General features: G+C 44.3%; 1 protein-coding gene across 1 annotated transcript in view; it reads left to right on the top strand.

The window, feature by feature from the left end:
• Positions 1-24,511, top strand: part of PIAS1 (protein inhibitor of activated STAT 1) — a 57,872-nt gene that overhangs the window by 26,540 nt on the left and 6,821 nt on the right. The window contains 9 exon segments of the mRNA XM_071441122.1: positions 9,464-9,548; positions 10,290-10,337; positions 11,165-11,255; positions 11,755-11,889; positions 15,269-15,374; positions 16,862-16,935; positions 21,427-21,587; positions 23,108-23,238; positions 23,439-23,616. Coding sequence (XP_071297223.1) covers positions 9,464-9,548; positions 10,290-10,337; positions 11,165-11,255; positions 11,755-11,889; positions 15,269-15,374; positions 16,862-16,935; positions 21,427-21,587; positions 23,108-23,238; positions 23,439-23,616 — 1,009 coding nt within the window.

The raw sequence follows: 24,511 nt of genomic DNA, 5'->3' as shown, positions 1-24,511 counted from the left end.
GCGCATTTTCTAAAAGTAACTCCTAACACACAGATAAGATCTCTTTTGTGTGCTGAGATGTGTTTGCTGTGAGTAGCAAGGCCCAGAATTTGCCAGATTATTGTGGAAGGGACACGAGATAGTTAAACAGCATCTTAAAAATGCCTCTTGTTACAGCAAATGTCATTCCTAATTGCTGGAGCTGTGTAGTTGTTCCAAAAAACATTTTAACTGGCTTAGGGGTCTTTACTTACCTGTAAGGGAAATGAAGCTGTTTTATTTTTTTTTTCCAATTGAAAGGATTAAAGAGGCTGTGAGCTCTCCTCCTGTTTAAAATCAGTCCAAATGGCACAAGGATCATCCTCCTGCAGTTTATTTGCTGTGCTTCAGCTCTCAGTGATACAAACACAGCCCTGGAAGTTGGATCTGAGCCAGAGAAATGAGAATTTTTACCTGCGGCCTCCTGGAAGGAAGAGGCACAGATCAGTCATTATCCCTCAGAGGCAGCAGAATTCCAGCTCCATCAGAGCTTCCAGTGAGGCACTCTTGATGGAGGGCTCAGGTTAATTCCTTCATCTCTGTGCTCTGCTACCAGGCTTTCTGCAGGCAGCAGCATTTCCCCCTCAGGGGCTGATTCCCACCCTGCATTTGTGCCTTGCACTTCCCCTGGATTTTCCTGTGGCTGTGAGTGATCCTGGTGCCTCAGACCTGGAGCCAGATCTTGCAGCTGAGCTGCCTAAAATCTTGAGGGTGCCTGTAGTTCAAGGTACAGCCATTAAACAATTAAACAATTCAGTGCACGAGAAAGCTGGGCTGGAACCCATGAAAGTTTTGTTTGGCAATAATTTCTCCTTTTTCTCTATCAGCGAGCTGATCTCGTGCTCTGTGCAATTGCTATTATGGTTTATATGAAAGTCACGCTTTTACTGTCTGCTGTGTTTATTATTTTTTTGAAATGTACTTTGTGGGAGGAAGTTCAACAAAACACTAAATTCTCAACTCAGCTTTGAGTTCTCTGACTTCCGGCCCTGCAGCTTTTAACTGTGCAAGAACGGGGTGAAATATTGGCTCTGTGCTGGGGCTGAGCTGGAATTACAGCACATTTGGGGTTCTTCAGTTGCAATTGCATGTGCTGGGCCCCAGGTTGGGCTTTCCACAGTTGAGAGTTTCTTTTGAGAGAGCTTCAAGCAACTGGGTAATTCCTAAAAAAAAAAAAGGATTTATTCAGGTTTTCTTCAGCTGATTGCTCAATCTCCTTGTGTGTGGAGCTGAGGTCAGTGAGGTTCCAGGCCATGGATGTCCCAGGGTTCCAGGCCATGGATGTCCCAGGATTCCAGGCCATGGAGTCTTTTGAGAGAACTTTAAGCTACTGGGTAACTCCTAAAAAAAAGGATTTATTCAGGTTTTCTTCAGCTGATTGCTCAATCTCCTTGTGCGTGGAGCTGAGGTCGGTGAGGTTCCAGGCCATGGATGTCCCCAAGACTCCAGGCCATGGATGTCCTGAAGATTCCAGGCCATGGATGTCCTGAAGATTCCAGGCCATGGATGTCCTGAAGATTCCAGGCCATGGATGTCCCCAAGACTCCAGGCCATGGATGTCCCCAAGACTCCAGGCCATGGATGTCCCGAAGATTCCAGGCCATGGATGTCCCCAAGACTCCAGGCCATGGATGTCCCCAAGATTCCAGGCCATGGATGTCCCCAAGATTCCAGGCCATGGATGTCCCCAAGATTCCAGGCCATGGATGTCCCCAAGATTCCAGGACATGGATGTCCCAGGATTCCAGGACATGGAGTCTTTTGAGAGAACTTAAAGCTACTGGGTAACTCCTTAAAAAAAAGGATTTATTCAGGTTTTCTTCAGCTGATTGCTCAATCTCCTCGTGTGTGGAGCTGAGGTCAGTGAGGTTCCAGGCCATGGATGTCCCAGGGTTCCAGGACATGGATGTCCCCAAGGTTCCAGGCCCTGACAAAGTTTCCAGGCCCTGCAAAGGACTTTTTTTGGACGTGGATGTCCAAAGGTTCCATGAGAGGACATGGATGTTTCCAGGCATGGCTGGAATGGAGCTGGGAAGCCATTTGGCTTCCAGAGAATCACAGAGAATATAAAGTATCCTGAGTGAGGACAAACAAGGGACAATACCCATCTCCCTGGCCCAGCAATCCTGTCCTGTGCCTAAGGAAAAAACTTCTCTTGTTGAGAGAAAAGCTTCTTCAGAAGAGGGATGTGGCAGTGCTGCCTTTGTGCTGCTCCTTTGAAGTGGCTGACTTGGTGCTTTTAGCAATAAAAGTTCAAATATCCAAGCCTGAAAGCAGCATTGGAGTTGTGGGACGTAATTCAGGTGTCTGCAGGAATCAAGGGGCTGAATTTGAGTAAGGAGGATCCTCTGGTGTTCCTTCCCTCTGGAAAAATGATGGGTCAGGGGAGATCCAGGGATCCAGGAGAGGAGAGCTGGGATCCATCCCCAGAGGTGGCTGGGAGAGTGAAGGGTTTGGCCATGGAACGTTGGCATGGAAGTGTCCCCTGATCTTCCTGCAGGTCCTCAGGAATGCTCCACCCCACGAGTGATTTAAAGAATGAATAATCACACATAAATGTCTGTCCAATTGCACATAATTTCCAGCTGATCTCTTCTGTCTTCTGTTTATACAACATAGCAGAAAGAGTTATAAAATCCATAATATTTATGGATTAATTGTAGCCCTTGGAGTATTTCCAGGCTATTTTCATATATATCTTTAGGCACAATTTCAAATAAGCTCCTTCACATCTCTTTACTCCCTTCCTTTCCCACCCCCAGGGTGGCTCTGCCTGTTCCTCCTGAGGATTAACTGTGAGTTGAACAGAATCTAAAATTGATTTGAAGGGATGAATGCAGCAGCTGACCAGAGCCAGGGCTCAGTTTTTCACCCGTTCCAAGGTGGAGAACGTGGCCCTGGCACTTTCCTTTCCTCAGGGTGTTTGTGGGCACAGCTGTGACTCTGGGGGTGCCAGAAGGGCTCCTCAGGGGAAGAAGGATTTGGGTGTTTACCAAAATGCTTCCCCTCAAGTGGTTTTGAAGCGTTTGGAAAGGTCAAGGGTGCAGCATCCATTGTGATGATTGGAATGAAGCAGAATGGCCAAGGTGGGACAAAAAGCAGCGGGAATTTGGGATTTCTCTTGGCTCTGGAGCTCAGATCTCCTGAATCCCACAGCTTGTGTAGGGCATGGCTGAAGGGTGTCAGGTATTGGGTTTTGGGGTGCAGAGTCCTGCTTTGGCAGGGGCTGGGATGGATTTAGTGGTGGCTGAGAGGCTTTCCCAGGGAGAGGATCTGGCTGCTCCCAGCCCCATCCTGCTCGCTCCAGCTGCATTTAATGCAGCAGGAAATGCAGGAATGGTGGGTGTGGGCTGGAAGTGCTGCTGCTTCCAGAACGTGACAGAGCTGGGGGCTCAGAGGCAGGAAGTGTTGGTGTATAAATAAACACTGGGTTACTGGGGAACTCCAGAATTTGGGGTGGCTTTAAAGGCCATCCTGAGATTGATGCCTCAGGTTTGAGCTTTTGTATTTTTCACATTCTGTGCTGCTTTAGTGCGTGGGTCTGGGCTTTACATTAGGGCATGGTGAGCTCTGTGCACAGAGCAGGGACACAAAACAATTCCTGCTCCAGCTGGGGACTAAGGACAAATGACCCAAACCTCAGCCCCAAGAGCACAAACCCCGTGGGCTGGAGAGAGAAAAACAAGCAGGGTGGGACTGCAGGGGCTAAAGCTGGGATGGGACAATGAACTGCAAGGTGCAAATGGAGCAGAACTGATCCCAGGGACAGAGCCCGTGCCCGGCCGTGCATTTTGGGGCCATTTGGGTTCATCTTGGGTGCAGCCCTGGCTGGGCTCTGGTGCTGCCCAAGGTGGATCCATGGAGGAGATGCTTGGAATGAATCCCTGCTTTATTCTGGAGCTCTGCCCAGCCTCTGCTCCAGCTCAGCCTTCATCAATTTGAGCTCCCTCATCAGGGTGGATCCTCTCAGCATTTTCCTCCCCCAGAGCCCCTTGGATTGAGCTTCTCCTCAGCTCCAGCACAGCCTTGGCTGCTGCTCCAGGGGCAGCTGGGGAGGGAGCCCTGGGCAGGGGGATCCCAGGGGCTCCCCATGCCTGGGGTGCTGTCACAGATTTCCCGTCCTGCAGCAGGCTTTGCACTCAAACCTCTCTGAATTCTCACATTTTCAAAGCTGTGCCCTCATCTGAGCACAGTTTTGGTCTGGTTGGGAGGCAGAGGTGAAATTTTCAGCAGTGGTGTTTGATAGAGGATTGAACATGAATTGATAAAATGCCTTCTGTTGTTTAAAGGAAAGGCAAAATGAGGCACCTCACCTGTCTGGGGAGGGAAAGCAAGAACTGAGGAATGTCCTGGGTGGGAACAGACACCCCAACATCCCACCCTGTGCATCCCTGAGAGCATTGCCCCAATATTCCTGGAGCTGTGGGGAATGTGCCCATTCCCTGGGGAGCTGTCCCAGTCCCCCCCAGCCTCAGGGGAAAATCCTTGTCCTGATTCCCATCCCAATCCCCAGACCCAGCATCCCTCCTGCCCCATGGCACATGAGGAAGCTGGAAACTCCGTGAGGAATTATGGAAGCCCCAGGAAATTCCACATTTCTGGTTAATATTTGGACAAATTTAGCTAACCCAGACCATTAGTTAGTGAATAACCAATGCGGCATCCTTTGTTTTTCTTACAGCATGCAGCAAAAGTTTCCTCTGCTCCTCATCCTCTTCCTTACAGCTCTTTTTGCCTTTGGAAACGAACACAATTATTGGGAGTCATTGGGAATGGGCCCATGTAATGATATCTTAGATAATTCTTGTGTAAAGTGCAAGTTTAATTTTAGTCCAGGCCTTTCTTTAATACATTCCCTTCAGTATTCAATAATTGGTGATGCTGGTGGGAAGATGGTGCTTAGGGGGCATCACCATCCCAACTCCGAGATCCCAAAAATTCCTGAAGGATTTGAGGGTGTCTGTGCCTGAGTGGAAATTGAGAGAGTGGCTTTTTCTCAAGACAGCAAGAGGTGTTTTACTGCAGAAAGATTGTGTGGCTATTTTTAGCCCTGGGTACTGGTGAGGTGGAACAGAATATTTTTAGAGCTGTAGAAAATGCAGCCACTCAAGCTGGGTTCTTTTTTTCATGCTGGTGCTGGAGGGGTTTTCCAAAATAAAGAGCAGAATTAGTGGAAAATGGCTTTTCTGGACCATTTTTATTTATTAAATAGGTGATCAATGGATATACATATATCTTTATATATGTACATGTACAGTGCATATTTATATTTATATTTATATTTATATTTATATTTATATTTATATTTATATTCCTATACGATTTTAAGTGGTTCCACCCTGTGAATACCATGTATTAAAACAGTTTTCCCTCAAATTTTGGAAACTTTTTACCTCAGTGAAGTGTTTTAAGGAAATCCACAACCAGCAGGGCATAATTTTGTCCCTCAGTTAATCTGTACCAATCCTGGATCATTCCTGGAGTGAGGGAAGCCTGGAATAATTTAGGAAATGTTGATGAAATTAGGAAAAGAAAAGTTTCGGAGAAGAAACTCTGTAACTTTTTAGGTATTTTGACTTTTCCAAACTCTGTTGCATTCATGGTGCAAAAGAAAATGTTTTGATATTTAATAAATCATAGTTCTGGAAAAGAAACAACGAACCCAACCCCCCAGAAACATTTCTGGCATCTTTCTGAAGAATGTCCATATTAACTCTGTTGTCCTGGCTTGATTCCAGCTTTATTGGATTATAAATTCTATTTCCATCCTCTTGGTTTTCAATTGCAGATCTATTTTTACCTTTCTTTTGTTAAATCATAATCGTTGTTCGCAGGGCACAGTTGTTTTTGTAGCCATCAGAATGATTTTTTTTTTTTTGTCTAAAACTGTATTTTTCTAGTTTTAATCATCCTCCAGAACTTCAAAAAGTAAATTATGTGCTTGATTTGCCAGGATCTGTTCGGTGTTTTAAACACAGCAGATACACCAGATGAATTAACAGAACTCTGTCAGCTTTTCTGCACCCTGAAATTCCAAATTCCCAATATTCCTGCCTTGAAGAATCTCGGATCTTTGGGAACAGAGGAGTTGGAGGCTGAGACAAACACAGAAATTTGGTTTTTAGGGGAACAGCTGCTCAGTGTTTAATGTGGTTTGGTGGGATCCTCCCGCGTCGTTTGTGGGGTCAGCAGATCTGGAAGGGCTCGATGTGGGCACAGGAAGATGATAAGGGAGAAGATTAGAGAAAACCACAAAGAAAAATCAGATTTTGTCTCTTTTTTAGCGGCAGCTGCACATGCAAGGGACAGAGTGGTGTCCTGGGAGTAGCTGGGGAACCTGACCATAGCTCAGTTGGAGTTTCAGGGAGCTCCTTGCCGCCTCCCGTGCCTGCTCTGCTCCGTCTGTCAGGAGTTTGGAAATATTTTGATTGCCTTTTGGAGCATCTTTGCCTAATTAGCAGCTTTTCCTTCCCTTCCCTCCTTGCAATCTGGCCAGGCTCCCATGGCAGTCACAGCGAGGGCTGTGCACAGAGCAGGGCTGGGGAGCAGGGGAGGCAGAGCTGCCCTGCAGGGAGCAGGGATCCAGCAGGGATCCAGCAGGGATCCACAGGGATCAGGGATCCAGCAGGGATCCAGCAGGGATCCAGCAGGGATCAGGGATCCAGCAGGGATCCAGCAGGGATCCAGCAGGGATCAGGGATCCACAGGGATCAGGGATCCAGCAGGGAGCAGGGTTTGCTCACAGGCACTGGGACACAGTCAGTGAGCACAGAATTCCAGGAGGATTTGGGTTGGAGGGGAGCTGAAATCCCATCCCATGGATCCTATCCCGATCCCATCCCATCTCATGGATCCCATGGATCCCATCCCATCCCCATCCCATGGATCCCATCCCATCTCATGGATCCCATGGATCCCATCCCCATCCCATGGATCCCATCCCATCTCATGGATTTCATGGATCCCATCCCCACACCCTCCACTATCCCAGGGTGTTCCAAGCCTTCTCTTGGACATCCCAGGGATCCAGGGAGCTTCTCTGGGAATTCCATCCCATCCCCTCCCCACAATCCCAGGGAGGAATTCCTTCCCAAATCCCATCTATCCCCATTTCCTGGCCATTTAAACCCATCCCCCTTGACCTAAGTCCCTCTCCAAGTCTCCTCTTTGAGGCTGCAGCAGTAACTGCACCAACACAAAATAAATACAAAAATACAAAATAACCCCAAATCTCAAGAAGAAAGGTCAGAGGCCTTTTTGAATTCAGTTTTTGGTTCAAGCAGAGGCTTTGTGAAGTTTTCTGTCCTGGCACAGCTCCTGAGGGAGAGCTGGAGCAGGGAAAGCTCCCATGGCAGCACTCAGGGGATGTCCTTTCCCATTTTCTCCCAAACAAAAGTATAAATGCTTTAATCTGACAAGTACTACAGTTGGATGGTAGGAAATATTATTTCCTGGGAGAGGGGATAAGTATTGAAAGAGCTTTCCCAGGGAAGGGCTCAAAAATCCAATTTTGATTTAATTGCCAAGGTGCTCTTCAGTCAGGAGATGAACCTGGTGAGCTTTGAGGTCTTTTCCAACCTTAATAACTCAGATTCTGTGAATATGGAAGTTCAAACCCCATTTTTCATATCACTGTTTAGTAAAGATAAATCTGTTACCAACACGAGCAGAGGAAAAAGGATTGAATTTCAGAACCTTGGGTCAAAACTTTGGCAAAAGTTTTCCTGCTGCACACAAATTCAGTTCCTCCCATTTGCCCATTTCCCTGCTGGATTTTTTATTGCAAAAAAAGATGGGAAAGGGAAAATACTGGGAGATCCAAGGAATTTTGGTAGTTGCTGGTTGGCTTCTCTGGATAATTGAGCTTTAAATGAAGGTGGCATTAGTTAAATAGTCAGCAGTTTTTAATTAGTGAAGTGCTGGAGTTCACACCAAAGGTTCCCAAAAACCTTCCTGAACTTTTCTAATAAAGCCAAAATTGACGGTTTCCAGGCTAAAGCAAACAATACCTGGGAGAAAAATCAACCTAGCAGAAAAACCCATGGAAAAGGAGGAAATAACAACTGGAATTCCCTCATTTCTCTGCAGTGCATGAGCTTGGCTAATTCAGCTTTTGTTAATTAGAGTTTGTAATTGTGATCTTGCCATTTATAGCTAAAAATAGGTGTCAAATTCTATGGAAGAGCAAATGTGAAAGCAGATTTTCATTGTTAATTGTATACATTGTGTCTGTTTCCTGCGGACATTGTATGCAGGAAATGTATGCATTTCAAAATCCGAGTTATTTATAAAAGTTAATTCTTTCTCAAAGATTCCAAACAGCAGCTTCATGTCCCTGTTCCTGCTCATGCACAGCAGCAAATCATGGGATCAGTGAGGGATTTTGGAGCAGTGTGATGCAGGAAAGATAAAAAAATGGAATTTTGGGAGGTTCCTGCTGCAATATTTACACTCAGTGTCTTTGCTATTGTTGGTTTCAACCCACCACACGCTGCCTGGAACAAAATCTCAATTCTCACCCTGAAATACTCACTCAGCTGTCACTCAGGGATGAGTCAGGAATGCATTATAGTAAACCAAAAAGTGGGAAATTTATCCAGTGTTTAGTGCACAGATAATTATATTGATTTATTCAGAATAACTGTATTATATTATATAATATTTATTCAGATATTTATTCAGAACTTACAAAATGATGAAGAATAATGAGATTGAAGTGCAGCTTAGGAGCAGCTTTTCATTCACTGTGTGTTGGTGAGTGTGTGGAATCATTCTCTGGGGAGATGATGCTTTCTTTCGGTTGATGATTTAAAAAACCTTTTTCATTGCTGCAGTGGCCCTGTGAAGGGCTGTGTTTTAGCTAAAACCACTATTTTAGAGATATTTAACATTAGTTTCCAGCAGGAGCACTTTACTCCTGAGCACTGTTTGGTTCTGGAGCGCTGTGGCACAGAGTGGGAAGGCTTTAAAATCAGATTTTATGGCTGCGGATCTCATGAGTTCTTGGCTTATTCTGGATATATTTGGTGCATTGAAGTCCAAAAAGCATCAAACTGAAATGTGAGATGTCCCACGTGTTGTGCTCAGCCCCTCTGTGAACTTTGACAGGCCGAGCCTGATCTGGTGCACGGAGGGAAATAAAAAAGGGATTGATGAGAAATCCTCAGATGTATTTTTATTTCATATCAGGGCACGTTTGACATGAAATTACAGCGATAAAAAGCCTTGATTTGCCTCAGCTCTGCTGTTATCTCCAGCCCCATTTTAATGTACGCTTTATAGGCACATAAAGTTTCTTCATTGTATTTTTATTTACAGGAGGCTTCCAATGGCAACTTCCTCAAAAGCTCTTCAGAGCCAGATGTGGCTGTGTGTTCTGACTCGATGTAATTATTTATTTCCTGATTGTCCTGGCTGCTTTTTGATGCTCTGTGCTCTCTTGCAGCCTCAGACAACAGCCAGAGGTTTCGAGAAACCTGCTTTGCCTTCGCGCTGACGCCGCAGCAAGTGCAGCAGATCAGCAGCTCCATGTGAGTGGGCTCCAGCAGCCCTGAAATCCCAACAATCCGCCCCAAATCCACCCAGCTCTGCACAGCCCTGCTTGGGAACCGCAGGGGAAAACTCCTCTGGGGAATTTGTTTGTGTTGTTGTTGTATGGGGAGCAGGGGATTCAGCCCCGCCACTGAGTTTGGGGCGGGTTTCGCTGGTGTTAAGCTCCCTGCAAATCCAGAATTCTGCTTCCTGCAGCTCTTCCTTGCCACCATTCTCTCTGTTAATTCGTTATAAAGTTGTGACTTCATGGTGATCCATCAGAATTTTCTTTCTAATATACAAAAAAGCCAAAAAAACCCCACAAAACCAGCCCATAAAACGCATAACTCACCAAAACAAAAAAAAACCCAAACAAAATCCCCCCCAAAAAAACCAGCAAAAAAGGCCAGCAAACAAACAAAACAAAACCAAAACAAAAAACCTAAAAAATGAAAACAAGAAAAAACCTCTAACAAAAACCCTCACAAAAATAGAGGTCAGACACAAATTTATTTACTTCAAAAATAAAAACTCTTCCTTTTAACCTCTCTTGAGAGTGGTGGTTTGAGCAGGAGCAGCAAAGTCTGGTGTGCATTACATACATACCTGAAAGTGTGAGTTTTCCATTTTTTATGTAAAGATAAGATGAACTTCCAGCAAACTCTTGAGGAATCTGTATTGCAATACTGAGAAATCTTGTGAACAGCAGGATATTTTAATCCATTTTCTCTTGTTTCCAGGGATATTTCTGGGACCAAATGTGACTTCACAGTACAGGTCCAGCTAAGGTAGGGATTTTGCTGCCTGTTGGTTTTTAGGATTTACCTGCCCAGCAGGTTGGGAATTCCTGGATGGAAAAGAGCTGATTTTCCTCATCCTGGTTGATTTTCTTGTCAGTGAATCCTTCCTGTAATTCCACCTAGGTCATTCCAAATCCATGAGCAGGGAGGGTTGTTTTCCTTAGCATGGGCATTCCAAGATCTGCTTCTTTAGGCACTTTGGGAGTCACCACCCTGGTGAATTTGGGGGATTTTTAATCAATCATAAATGGATTAAATCTTCTGTCTCAGCCTGGTGGGGTGGGATGGACCAAGGGTGAGGAGGGGATGAGGGAAACCAACCCCTCTTGGATGATCCATGGGCAGGGATGGGGCAGGTCCCTGGAAGGAAGCCAGGGCAGCTGAGAGGTTCTGCTGCTCCTTGGAATGATGCTCATGGTCCTGCTGGGACCCAGCAGCAAAAACACCTCTTTGAGCTGGAGAGAAATAAATCCAACAGCAGAAACTGCCTGGAGCTGCAGCTGGGACGGGGGAAATGGCGTTTGTGCCACCTTGGTCTTGTGTGGAGAGGTCAGGCTGGAGAGAGGCAAAGAAGAAATTGGGGGTGGGATGAGTCAGGCTGAGGGGTTCAAGGAATCTGAGGAGGAACCTCCAGGCTGCTGAAGCACTGTGATTTTGGGGGGTTTTCCTGCTCAGTGACATCATTGGAGGGCTGTGTTTAGCAAGATCTGTCATGAATTCAGAGCTCTGTGGAAAAACAGAAAAATTCCTTCTGGGAAGAGATGATCTTTAGATCACTGTAAAAGTGAAAGATGATGGCAGCTCTTTGCTTTTAGGTTTTGTTTATCAGAAACCAGTTGTCCACAAGAAGATCACTTCCCACCCAATCTGTGTGTGAAAGTCAATGGGAAACCATGCAGCCTTCCAGTAAGTAAAATCTCCTTTTAGTACTCATTTTGGGATGCACTGTTAGGAATTATCTGCCTGAAAATTTATCCCAGTCTTCGTTTTCACATTCTGGAGCATTGGAATGAACAGAAAAGATCAATTTGTTTTAGCCAGTAGATCCAGAGTTCATATGGAAGTTAAAATGCATCATCCCTTTTTGAGATGATACATTTAGTAATATTCACATGAGCAGAGAAAAAAGGGATTGAATTTTAAAACTCTGGTCCAAAGTTTGGGGGTTTCTGTTTAGTTTTGCTGGGACAGGAGAGGTGGCAAAGTTCCCTTTAATATTCTGTGGGCAGGGTTAGGATTTTGAATTTCCATCAGGAGAAAGAGCTTCTAAAATGCTCCATATTTTATTGTCTGATCCTTCTCTCTTTGAATTAAACACAGAGCCTGGTCCAGGTGTATCGGGAGGGGCAGGAGGCAAAAGCACCGTGGGATTCTTTTTTCTGAGAGCTGAAATTTTGCTTTTCAGGGCTACCTGCCACCAACCAAAAACGGTGTTGAACCAAAGCGCCCCAGCCGACCAATCAACATTACCTCACTCGTCCGCCTGTCCACCACGGTCCCCAACACCATTGTCGTGTCCTGGACTGCAGAGATTGGCAGGGTGAGTGCCTCTGGGGGCTCTCCTGCCTGCTTTAGGGATAATCCTGGGCAGAAGAGCCTTGCTGGGCTGGCCACGGATGTCCTTGTCTGTGGTGGTGTTCACAGGGGTCCCAGGATGAGGGAGGAGACGAGGATCTGACTCTGTGTTTCAGAAGGCTTGATTTATTATTTTATGATAGATATTATATTAAAACTGTACTAAAAGAATAAAGGATTTCATCAGAAGGCTGGCTAAGAATAGAAAAAGAAGGAACAATAACAAAAGCTTTTGTCTTGGACAAGGAGTCTGAGCCAGCTGACTGTGATTGGCCATTAATTAGAAACAACCACATGAGCCCAATCCCAGATGCACCTGTTGCATTCCACAGCAGCAGATAACCATTGGGTACATTTTGTTTCTGAAGCCTCTCAGCTTCTCAGGAGAAAAAATCCTAAGGAAAGGATTTTTCATAATTTATCACAGCTGCACTTGTTGAGCTGGAATTCCGTGCTGCCGGGATGTGCTCCCTCAGATCCCCCCCTCACCTCGGGGTGGGATCTCTCCCTCCTCATCTCTGTGACTCAGGGAGGGCCCAGATAAAGAGATCAAGGCATCCTCTAAGCCTTTTGTTTGTTGATTTGGCCAAACTTCGGACTTTGAAGCTTTTCCTGACTGCAGGGACTTGACAAAGCTTGGCTTGGACTCGCAAGGAGCAGGTGCCATCGAGCACAGAGTGGCCCTTTAGAGCTGTGAGTGTGGACACAGCACAGCCCAGCTGATTCCATTGACCTTTTCTACGTTTCTCCCAGCTGCTCTCCTTATCCTTCACATTTAAAACCTCATGTTTTGACCATTTTTTTTGTGGCTGTGGGGGAGAAGGTTACAACCAGTGTCAGAAAATCGCTGATGCTCCACCGGGCTAATGAAATCTGGAACATACTGGAAAAAGTGACTCCAGTAAATCAGCCATGAATTACTGAGCTGCTTTCAGTGCTGGCACCAAAGCTGCTGGGTGGGCATTCCAGAGGCACCGTGTGCTGCTGCCACTGCCCCCATCCTGTTTTTAGAAGTGCCCAGAATTGTCCTGAGGTGAAACTTTGGCCAAGAATTTGTCAGCGTGCAAAGCCCAGCGTGGAAAAATGCTTACACTCCAGTCAGGGACAATGGGCAGCTCTGAAACACCAGGGTGGGATTTCGGGGTGGATTTCTTGTGGAACAGAAAACAATCTCCATTCAGATGATGGCTGAGTTACTCTGGTCCAAAATATCCTCTTTTATCTAATGAGAGCTGCAGGTATCAGAAAGTAGCAGTTCCAAATCAGCCTCTTGGGTTTGCGTGCTGAACTGCAGGTGGGTGAGTCCCAGATGCTGCTCTGAGGGATTCACAATTCAGGATTTAGGAACGAGAAGGGCCTCAAGTTTGAGTCAGTCCCTTGGGAGCTGGCTGCTTCTCAGGTTTCACAGATTAATCAGTTATAAAGAACATTTTGGGGAAGTTCTGGCGTAAATAAGCATTAGAGTTATAGGGCAGGGTTGGAGCAGTCTGGGACAGGGGAAGGTGTCCCTGCCCGTGGCAGGGGTGGAATGGGACGGGATTTAAGATCCTTTCCAACCCAAACCATCCTGGAATTCTATAAAAAACAATCCTTCCTAAACAGATTCTTTAAGACACGACCTTTCCTGATTTGATTCTTTGAGACTTTGACAGTGAAATGTGAAGAATTATTTTATATTTGGCTGTGCCTGTGTAGCACAAAATCTGAGTTCCCCTCTCCCCCTTCCCTCAAGAGTCAGTTCTGGTCCCAACTGTGCTCCCTACCTTTGCTGGAGTCCTCACTGTGATTTTTGCACAATCTGTTTCAAGAGCCTTCTGTACAAGATGCCTTGGGCAAGTTCCTGCCTTTGTAGATTCAAGCTGTCGGTAAATAATTTCACAACGTTAATTAGCATTTTTCTAACTCCTCTCCTAATTGAGGCATTAAACAAACAAGTTAAGGCAGTAGTGGTTTTTAACGATGTGAGAAGCGTTCATTGTGAGAATGAAATATTTAAAATGTGGTGTTTCTGATGCTGCTCCAATTGGTGTGATTTTGTGGTGAGATATATCACTGAGAGCCTGCCTTCAGATCCTAAATAAAGGATGGGGGATGTCACAATTGCATGGATTTTTTTAAAGTGGAAACGTGTGGCACTTGCTGAGGGAAGCCTTTTATTTTTCAATTTAAATTGTAAGAATGCAGCTCCAGGTTTAGCCAATGTTCAAATCAAAAAATAATTGATGTGTCCTAATGTGAGAACACGGATTTGGTCCTTTCCATTCTGGGGGATGAGAGGTGTTGCTGCTGAGTCACATTTTTAGAAAGACATTTAGAACCTGATTTTTCTGGACATTATAAGAAAAATGAGAGCTTCAGAAATCCCAGGAATTTGGGCTCCATGGCAGGAAGACTTCATTCCATGAGGGAAGGTTCACCTGAGTTGTGGCACTTGACAGAGTTGGGTTCTGCCTCTGACCTGCTTTGGTGGTGAAATTCCCATTTCAGAGACAATTGAGTGCAGGGAGAGAAGAAAAAGATGGCCAGTGCTTCAGGTGATACTGCAGGTGATGCATCTTGGGAAGAGGCATCACTGTTCCTTTTCCTATTGTGAAAACAAAATAGGCTTTTATTAAAAACAAGAAAAACTTCTGATCATATTTGACCTGACAGCTTTCCTTAAATGCACTGACACCAGTGCAGTGCTGAACTTTATCCATATAAAATTAAACCACTGACACAAGTGCAGTACTGAATATTATCCATATAAAATTAAATATACTGACACAAGTGCAATGCTGAACATTATCCATGTGAAATTCAGTGTACTGATACAAGTGTACTGAATATTATCAATATAAAATTGAAGTAGCTCTCCTCCATGGTGCTCTGCAATCCCATAACAAACTGTTGAGTGCTGCAGACAGGGTTTTCCCTGATGTTTTTGGGGTTTTCCCTGATGTTTTTGGGATTTTCCCTGATGTTTTTGGGTTTTCTCTGATGTTTTGTGATGTTTTCCAGAACTATTCCATGGCAGTGTACCTGGTGAAGCAGCTCTCCTCAGCAGTGCCCTGCAATCCCCATAACAAACTGTTATTTGCTGCAGGCAGGGTTTTCCCTGATATTTTTGGGTTTTTTGCAGATGTTTTTGGTATTTTCTCAGCTGTTTTGGGGTTTTCTCTGACGTTTTTTGGTGTTTTCCAGAACTATTCCATGGCAGTGTACCTGGTGAAGCAGCTCTCCTCAGCAGTGCCCTGCAATGCCATAACAAGCTGTTATTTGCTGCAAACAGGGTTTTCCCTGGTATTTTTGGGATTTTCCCTGATGTTTTTGGGTTTTCCCTGATGTTTTGTGCTGTTTTCCAGAACTATTCCATGGCAGTGTACCTGGTGAAGCAGCTCTCCTCCACGGTGCTCCTGCAGAGGTTGCGGGCCAAGGGAATCCGGAACCCGGATCACTCCAGAGCACTGAGTATGTCTGTAAAAAAGGACAAAAATTCACTTTTTGTGAGGGGAGATTGGGAATTAGGACTGTGCTAACCAAGCTTTGGACTTCCTACAGCCCTCTGGGCTTTGGGCATGTGATAGTGGTGTTCTTTGTGTTCAGCTCCAATTCAAAGACTCGGAGCCTTTGTTTGCACTAGGAGCCAGTCCAGGAACCCTGTTGACACTGTGAGGGGAAAAATGCAAGAGAATCTCTTTCAGCTCAGCCATCCTGGCTTTGTTTGTGCAGAATGGCACAACTGTGCTCTGCAGTCAAGTGGGCATTCAGTACCTCAGGAGCAGGAATTGGGGGAAGTTTGTGGCATAAAATCAGCACAAACTGCTGCGGGTTTGGTCTTCAGGGAAAGGGGAAAATCCCAGCCCCTGATACAGTGGTGGTGCTCTTTAATTAATGCTCTCATCAGGGGCTGTACCTTCTACAGAGGGGAAAAATTAGTGCAGCAGTAAAAAATGGTGCAGAATGGCACAAGTTTTACCATGTTTTACAGTGAAGTGGGAATGCAGCACCTCAGGGCTGAAGCCTCCCCCTGGGCCTGGGCCTGGGCCTGGGCATTTTTGTTCCCAAAGTTGTGGGGTGAGCCTGGGAGAGTGCCCAGCACAGAGCCCCTCCTCACTACAGAGTGAATTTGCTGCCTCCCTGTTTCCTCTGACATGAAGTTGATGGAAGTTTGTGGCATAAAAACATAAAAACTGCTGCAGGTTGGGTTTTCAGAGAGAGGGGGAAATCCCAGCACCTGATCCATATAAAATTACTCTTTAAATAATGCTCATATCAGGTGTTGTACCTTCTCCAGAGGGGAAGAAATGAGTCCAGCTAAATAATAATGCTGGGCATTAATTTGCCATAATGCAGTTTGATGATTTATGCACAAAATGCACAAAAATCTACAGATTTATGCACAAAATGCACAAAAATGTACAAAGCTCCAGGTGGCAGCTGCTCTGCAGGGTGAGGATGGAGGTGTAGGTCCAGTTCTTAGAGCAGGAATAAAATGACTCTGACTTGTTCATTTTACCAATGGCTGCTCATGAAGCAGGCCTTGTAAATAAAAATAGAGGATGAAAAACTCCGGGGATTAAAGACTTCAGTGTTTCACTGCAGTTATTTAAATCTCAGATTTTGTCAGGGCACTGCTGACTGCCTATTGCTCAATTTGCTTTTCAGTTTGAAATCACTTGATGATGATTTTGGGGGTTATAGTGGTGCCTGGCCATGTGAGAGTTGTTAACAAGTTTAGCTTGGAGTTGGAAGTGAAATTAATGTGATACTAAATATTAAATAATGGTCAGGTACAAAGTTGCATGCAAATGATTGAAGACATTTCTGGACAAACACATTTTTAGGGGTCTCGAATTCAAAGTTTACTCTGCCATTTCAGATTTATTTCATTTCTTTATCATCCAATTCATGTTTGATTTAGCCTAAAATAAACCTTTTCTTCTTTCAAATACCAGTTAAAGAGAAACTAACTGCTGATCCAGACAGTGAAATAGCAACAACCAGCCTAAGAGTGTCTCTGCTTTGTCCAGTAAGTTGATTTTTTATTCCCTCAAAAGTGATTCTGATGGAAATGTGGCTGTTGTGGGAGAAGTTACCTTGTGTTTACCTGGTGTAACTTTGTGGGGACAGAGAGCAGCTGAAATTCTCTGTGCTGAAAAGCTTCTGAAATGCCCCTGGGAAAATGAATATTCCATTAGCTTGGAAATGTTACTCAAAATACATGTAAGCATACATTTAATGTGTCACTGGATCCTCTTGAGAGTGCAGCTTGGGCTTGGGTTGATGAAAACTCTCACAAAAAGGGGGAAAAGGGGGGAATCTGATGTTCAAAGCAGCCAAAGGGAGGCAGCACCTCCTGGAACTGTGCGAATGCACACTTGGATTTAATAATCTGAATTTAAACCCAAAGCAGTGTCCTAGAATTGTTCACACAAAATGTTTGGATCCCACAGGAACTGAGCAGCAGCACAACTGTTGAAATTCTTACCAAAATTAATGACACATTAAATGAATCTGTTTCTTGTTTTGTCTCGATCTGCTCCGGCTCGACACAAAATTCTCAGTTTTAAAATCTAAACAAGAAAATTGGAGTTTATTCCTCCAAAATTGGAGCTTATTTTATTTTTCCAGTTATTAAATATGTTCTTAGACTCTAAAAAGATCAACTTTTAGAGGTGTAAGCTTTGCCTCATAAGAAGGACAAGCAACTGTGTGGTTACTTTATATTTATATGAAGTGTGTATATATATAATAAACATATAAATAAAATGATAATGCAATTAATAATGAAATACAAAATATAAATTTAAATTTATATATATATTATATATATATATGTATATGTATATATAAAATATTCTTGCAAATGCTTAAATGTGATATTGTCACGATCTTCAGTTTTATTCCTTTCTCCATGCCAACATTGATTCTGGCTGAGGAAGATAAGGAATTTATAAGGTAGATAAAATTAATTAATCTGTGGAAAGATCCAGGAATTTCATTCACCAAATTAAATCCTGATCTGTAGAGTCAAAACCTCAGAATTGATAATCTCAAAAAGCTGTAACTTCCATGTCATATTTTGGAACACTGAAGCATTAATTAATTATTTTAAGTAACTTGGTGCATCTGGTGGAATTACAGATTTTATTCCATTTATTTGACTTGTCAGGGTGGTGTTTTACAGATTGGAATTCTCTTTGTCCTGATTGCCTCCATCACTGATCAAGTTCTCCTTCAGTGCTTTTGGGTTCCCTTTTTCCCACTTTTTCCTCCTTCAGTGCTGCCTGATTTCCCTGCAGCTCTTGGGATAATCCATCCAGGCTCAGTGGGATGAGGCTTCACCTTCCAGGCTTTTACCTGGATCCAGCTCTGGATGGAATTCCATTTTCAGCCCTGTATTTTCACTTGCTAATCTACAACCTTTTGGCTCAGGGAGAAATTTTAATCTGTGTTTTGTGGTTGTCTTCTGATGTTTAAATGCTCTGAAGCTGCACCTTGAAAATGCTGATTTGCTCTCCAGCAGCAGAATGGAAAATTCAGGAATTTCGCATCACTCTGGGATTGGGAGGGTGCTGCTCTCCTCTCTGCTGGCTGTGATTCTCCATGGGAATAGCCAGGAAATAAAGGAGGGTGGTGGGTTTAGTCTTTATAACTTTAATTTTAGTTTTAATTTTAAATTTAGTTTTAAATTTTAATTTTAATTTTTATTTTTAATTTTGCCCTCCAAGCTGCTCAGAGCTTCCTTGGAATTTGGCATCCAGGATCCAGAGGGGCTGCTCTGAGCCTGGCCTTCAGAGCACACTCAAATTCATGTTCATTTTTCCCCCTGAAAGCACAAAGAAATAAATCCCCAGGCCCTGCAGCAGGACCAAATACTTAACTGGAGGAAAATTCCAAATCCAGGGGTGCTCTGGAGGTTCTGCAGCTTTGTTTACAAATCCTCAACTCCTGTTTTTTAGCAGGGAAATAGAAATGTTTTGTGTGCTCGTAAAAGAAATTAATGCAGTGTTTCTTTGGCTGCCAGCAGGCAGGAGTCAGTCCCAGTGATGGGAATGCAGCTTTTCCACACTTGGGATGCATCCCTGCTTCTTTTGGTTTTGTGTGGCAGAGCTGATCCAGGAGGTTCAGTGCCAACAATGGGAAAAAAGCATCAACCTGGGAATCCTGAGCATGGTTAAATCCCATCACAGGCAGAGGTTTTTTACCAAAACACTGGGAAAAAAATCTTACTGTTTTTTAAATCTGTTTTCTTTTTCCTCAGGGACATCACAGGCAGAGGTTTTCTACCAAAACCTTGGGAAAAATCTTCCTGGTTTTTAAATTTTGGGGTTTTTTCCCCTCAGGGGCATCACAGACAGAGATTTTCTACTAAAATGTTGGGAAAATCTTCTTGGGTTTTAATCTGCTTTTTTTCCTCTGAGTAGATGGGGGTTTAAGTCCTTCCTGCCTTTGACTTTCCTTATTTTCCTTTTGAAGCATTTGGGTTTTCCCCCTGATGAGCTGGGGGACTGTGCCCAAAAATCAAATGAGCCATTGCCCCAGCAGCTGGGAGATGAGAATGCCTGACACACACAGGGCAGGGGAGGGGAATTGGTTTGGGGATGGGAAGAATGCAGGTTTTGGGATGGGAAGAATGCAGGTTTTGGGATGGGAAGAATGCAGGTTTTGGGATGGGAAGAATGCAGGTTTTGGGATGGGAAGAATGCAGGTTTTGGGATGGGAAGAATGTGCTTGGTCATGGATTTGGGGGGAGGAGTTGCTGAACACCTGGCACCAGAGAATCTCCTGTGGGAATTCTGTCCCCAGGGAATTCTGTGTCCCCTCCCATCACCGGGGACAGGGTGACAGTGACTGAGAGCCAGGGGGAAGGAAAATAAATGAGGTTTCAGTTCAGAGGGAATAAAAACAAGGCCTCACCATCAGGCTGGAGGAAGTGGTGGCCTGTGAGAAGAGCCTTTGTTTGTGGTGTGGGTTTGGGTTTGGGGATATTCTGGTGCCATCCTGTGGCATCCTCCCTGTACTGCTCAGCATCAGCTGGATTGAGCCACATCCCAAAAATCCACTGCCAGCCCTGGGAGCAGCCAGAGCTGCTCAGGTGCAGCCTTGTGGATGTTACAGCCAAATAAACACAACTTCACACTCCTCAGTGGGAACAATTCTCCTCCTGATGCCTCAGGTTTGGATTTTTATATTTTTCAGGTTCTGTGCTGCTTTAGCGGGGTCTGAGCTTCACATTAGGGATGGTGAGCTCTGTGCACAGAGCAGGGACACAAAACAATTCCTGCTCCAGCTGGGCACCAAGGACAAATGACCCAAACCTCAGCCCAAGAGCACAAACCCCGTGGGCTGGAGAGAGAAAAACAAGCAGGGTGGGAGTGCAGGGGCTAAAGCTGGAATGGGACAATGAACTGCAAGGTGCAAATGGAGCAGAACTGATCCCAGGGACAGAGCCCGTGCCCGGCCGTGCATTTTGGGGCCATTTGGGTTCATCTTGGGTGCAGCCCTGGCTGGGCTCTGGTGCTGCCCAAGGTGGAGCCATGGAGGAGATGCTTGGAATGAATCCCTGCTTTATTCTGGAGCTCTGCCCAGCCTCTGCTCCAGCTCAGCCTTCACAGGGCATCACTCCATCAATTGTTGTTCTGTTGGGTTTTCGTGTGGTGAAAATCCTGTTCAGACCTTGCTGCTCTCACCTTTGGTGTGGTCGGTCCAGGCCCCTCCTGAGCTGCACTTGGCTGCAGCAATGCTTAAAACAAAGAAGTGATTCAAATAAACAAAAATACATATTATAGTAGAGCCATGTAACATGAAATATTCGATAAACAACAAAGTTCAAAGAGTTTCTTTTTAGTTGTACCAAGAGGAAGAAATGTGGGAAATAGTAAAGGTAAGATTTTCAGAAAGCTGTAAAAACAAGCCTTTAGAAATAGAACAGAGAGAAAGGAACTAACTACAGCTGCACAATCTGAAAGTAGAAAAATTACAATAGTAATTTTTAAAATAGTAATAAAAAAATGACAATAGTATAGCAAGCAAGAACATTTGGGGTTTTTTGAGCAACTGCTGGGGTTTTGTGAGGTGATTTTTATTTCAGATGAAAGTGAAATTCCTTTCTCTGTCTGCTGTCCTTTCAGTGTAATGATGCTGTCATGATAATGAAGGATAATTCTGGTTTTGGTTGATATAATACATTGAATAATATATAATAATTCTATTTTTGGTCCATCCAGGACACTGCTATTTACAGGTGCTCAGTGCATTTTTGTTACAGGAGTATGGCAGGATGTATTCTTTCAGCTTCCTGGGTCAAATAAAACTCAAAACATGATTTTTATTCACTTTTATGCCATTTCAAACATACAGGAAGGAGGGAACTGTGTGCATGTGACAAAACTCAGATTTCTGAGAGTTCTTTCTGGAATAAAACTCAACCTGACCCGTGTCTCTTTTCAGGCAGGAAAGCCCTGGTGGTTAATTTAACTCCAAGGTAATAAAATCCTGTTTTTTTTATCTCTTCCAGCTTGGCAAGATGCGCCTGACCATCCCCTGCAGGGCCCTGACCTGCTCCCACCTGCAGTGTTTTGATGCCACCCTCTATATCCAAATGAACGAGAAAAAGCCCACCTGGGTGTGCCCTGTGTGTGACAAGAAAGCTCCTTACGAGCATCTCATCATTGATGGGTGAGTAAAGCTGAAATCAGAGCCCAAGTGGGATGGTCCTGTCTGGAACCAAGTGGGTTTCCCTCCTGTTTGCAGCTCCCCGTGCTGCATTTCCCTGCTGCTGGTCAGGACTTCCTGAGCAGCTCCTTCTCAAGGATTCTGCCCCTTCAAACTCAACTTGATAATAATGAGAGCAATTCTCAGTGAATTCCTGAGCTTTCCTAGGTGCAAACAGCTCATGTTGTATTTCCTTTTAATGGAGCAGCTGTACAAATCTGGCAGGGCTGATAACAGACAGAGCAAATCAATGCTGCCACCCCTCTGAGTGCCTGCACAATTCCGTGTACAATTTCACACTCGGGGAGTTGCTATCTATAGAAAGTGACACACAGATTGATTCCCTGGCTCTGCCTGCCTGCAAAACACGAAAAAAATAAACAAATCTCACCTCAGGCTGGGCCAAGTGTGCATTTCTGGGGTTGCATTTTAATTTCTTTAAGAGAGAAATTTTTCTTTTTTTTTAAAAAAGGGAGAGGACAGGTTAAGAAGTTTCTGAGAATACTCTCACTATAAAAGCAAAGCCCAAAAATGGATGAAACACACCCACAAAAACCCCAAAAGCAAAGCTGAAAACCCCCAAGAAACACCAAAATCTTAAAAAAACACCTGACCAACGATGAGTCTCTCAGGAAAGGTGTGTTTTATTCTGCCAGGGAAGGATGAGGTCACTCAGGATCCCTCTAGAGCCTTGCCAGAGACATTCAGGCTGTTCTGGACTCCTGCATCCCCAGATTTCCAGGGATAAATCTGCCTTGGATCAAAGAGCTTGGGGGCTCCTGCTTGAGGTTTCTGCCTAAAACAGCAAAGCCAAAAAGCAGGAATAATGCAAACCCCACATTTTCCTATTTCCCCAGGTGCTGCCAGGTGCAGATGTTGGGTCTGATCTAACTGGAGCATCCCAAAGAGAAAATTATTGGTGGAAAATGCTCCAATCTGGAAAAGAGGGAGCTAATTAAACCAAGCTCTAATTAAAGCCAAGCTCTTCCCTGCAGAACCACATGAATGGGCCTGGTCAGAAGCTGGAATTCCCACTGGCAGTGATGTGCTGCCAGGATCCTAAAATTTTAGGACATGCCTGTGGGAGAAGAGGCTTGCAAATTGAGATTCTCATGCTCAGCATTTGCTAGGAAGTTTCACAAGTCCTTAAATCCTCAGATTGAAGAGAGGTTTCCTCAGTTAAGTTTTGTCAGGATTTTTTATCCACTCTGGTTCACAGAATTCCTTTGTTTTGGGAAATAGAGAGTTCTGTGTCACGAGCTCTGCAGGATTCCATTCTCAGTGCTTTTAAATAAAAATCTTCATTTCTGCAGATTTTTATTTTAGGTAATGCTTGAGTTTTTGTCAGTGATTCCTTTCTATCAAGGAGGCACTGAAAGAAGAGCAGAACAGTAAAAGCTTCACCACAACTTCAGACTTACACTGACTAATAAAGGGAAAAAAAGCTCTTTTCTAGGACTGATATGAAATATTTTTATGGACAGGTTGTTCATGGAGATCCTGAAGTTCTGTACAGATTGTGATGAAATCCAGTTCAAGGAGGATGGGTCCTGGGCTCCCATGAGGTCCAAGAAGGAAGTGCAGGAGGTGACAGCATCCTACAACGGCGTGGATGGTGAGCCAAGGCTGGGACCTCCCAAAATGCTCATTTTTAAACATGTATTTATAGCTTCATTCATTTCTGTTCAGTTAATTGGGTCACACCTGTCTGGGGCTGGCGGTGTTTAAAGTTACCAGCGTTCTGTGATTATTTTTAATTTTAATTTGGAGCTTTTTAACGAGCTGTGGCTATAACCAATTGTTGGTTCTGTGCAGGATGCATCAGCTCCTCCTTGGAGCACCAGGTGTCCTCTCACCAACAATCCAACAAGAACAAGAAGGTGGAAGTGATCGACCTGACCATCGACAGCTCCTCAGATGAGGAGGAGGAGGAGCCCTCAGCCAAGAGGAGCTGTCCCTCCATATCCCCAGCATCCCCCATGAACAACAAGGGGTGAGCACACAGCCCTGCAGGGGGCACTCAGAGATTCCAGAAAAAAATCGGCTCTAGAAACTTCTGGGATTGGGTTAGAGCCTCATTTGGTAGCTCTGGGTTTGCTCAGGTTGGGATCACAGCTTTGAGTGAAATGAAATATTTCTATTGCGTTTGTGAATTGGTGCAAAGGGGAATCAAAACTTTAAGTGTGCAACACAAATATTTCAATTGTGTTTGTGAAGTGGTGCACAGGGAATCAAAGATTTAAGTGTGCAACATAAATATTTATGTTGTGTTTGTGAATTGGTGCAAAGGGAAATCTCAGCTTTGAGTGTGGAGCACCATGAAATGTTTCAGTTGTGTTTGTGAATTTGTGCAGCGGGAATCACAGCTCTGAGTGTGCAACACAAATATTTCTGTTGTGTTTTTGAAACGATGCACAGGGAGTCAAGATTTAAGTCTGCAACATAAATATTTCTGTTGTGTTTGTGAAATGGTGCACAGGGAATCAAAGATTTAAGTGTGGAACACAATGAAATATTTCTGTTGTGTTTGTGAATTTGTGGAAAGGGAATCAGAGCTTTGAGTGTGGAACACAATAAAATGTTTTAGTTGTGTTTGTGAAATTGTGCAAAGAGAAATCACAGCTTTGAGTGTGGAGCACCATGAAATATTTCAGTTGTGTTTATGAACTGTGCAAGGGGAATCACAGTTTTAAGTGTGCAGCATAATAAAATATTTCAGCTGTTTGTGAATTGGTGCAAATGGAATCTTAAATTTGAGTGTGCAACCCAGAATATTTCAGCTGTATTTGAAAAAATGAGTGTAAAATGATGCAGATCTGGGAATGTTTTTCTCCCATTGGGAAATGTGGAAGCAGCAGCCAGGGAGGAGCAGGGCTGTGGGAATGGGG

This window comes from Agelaius tricolor, unplaced genomic scaffold, assembly GCF_023055355.1.
Source record: "Agelaius tricolor isolate 1412-34295 unplaced genomic scaffold, bAgeTri1.0.p SCAF_16, whole genome shotgun sequence".
Taxonomy (NCBI): domain Eukaryota; kingdom Metazoa; phylum Chordata; class Aves; order Passeriformes; family Icteridae; genus Agelaius; species Agelaius tricolor.
This window is presented reverse-complemented; position numbering and strand designations above follow the sequence as displayed.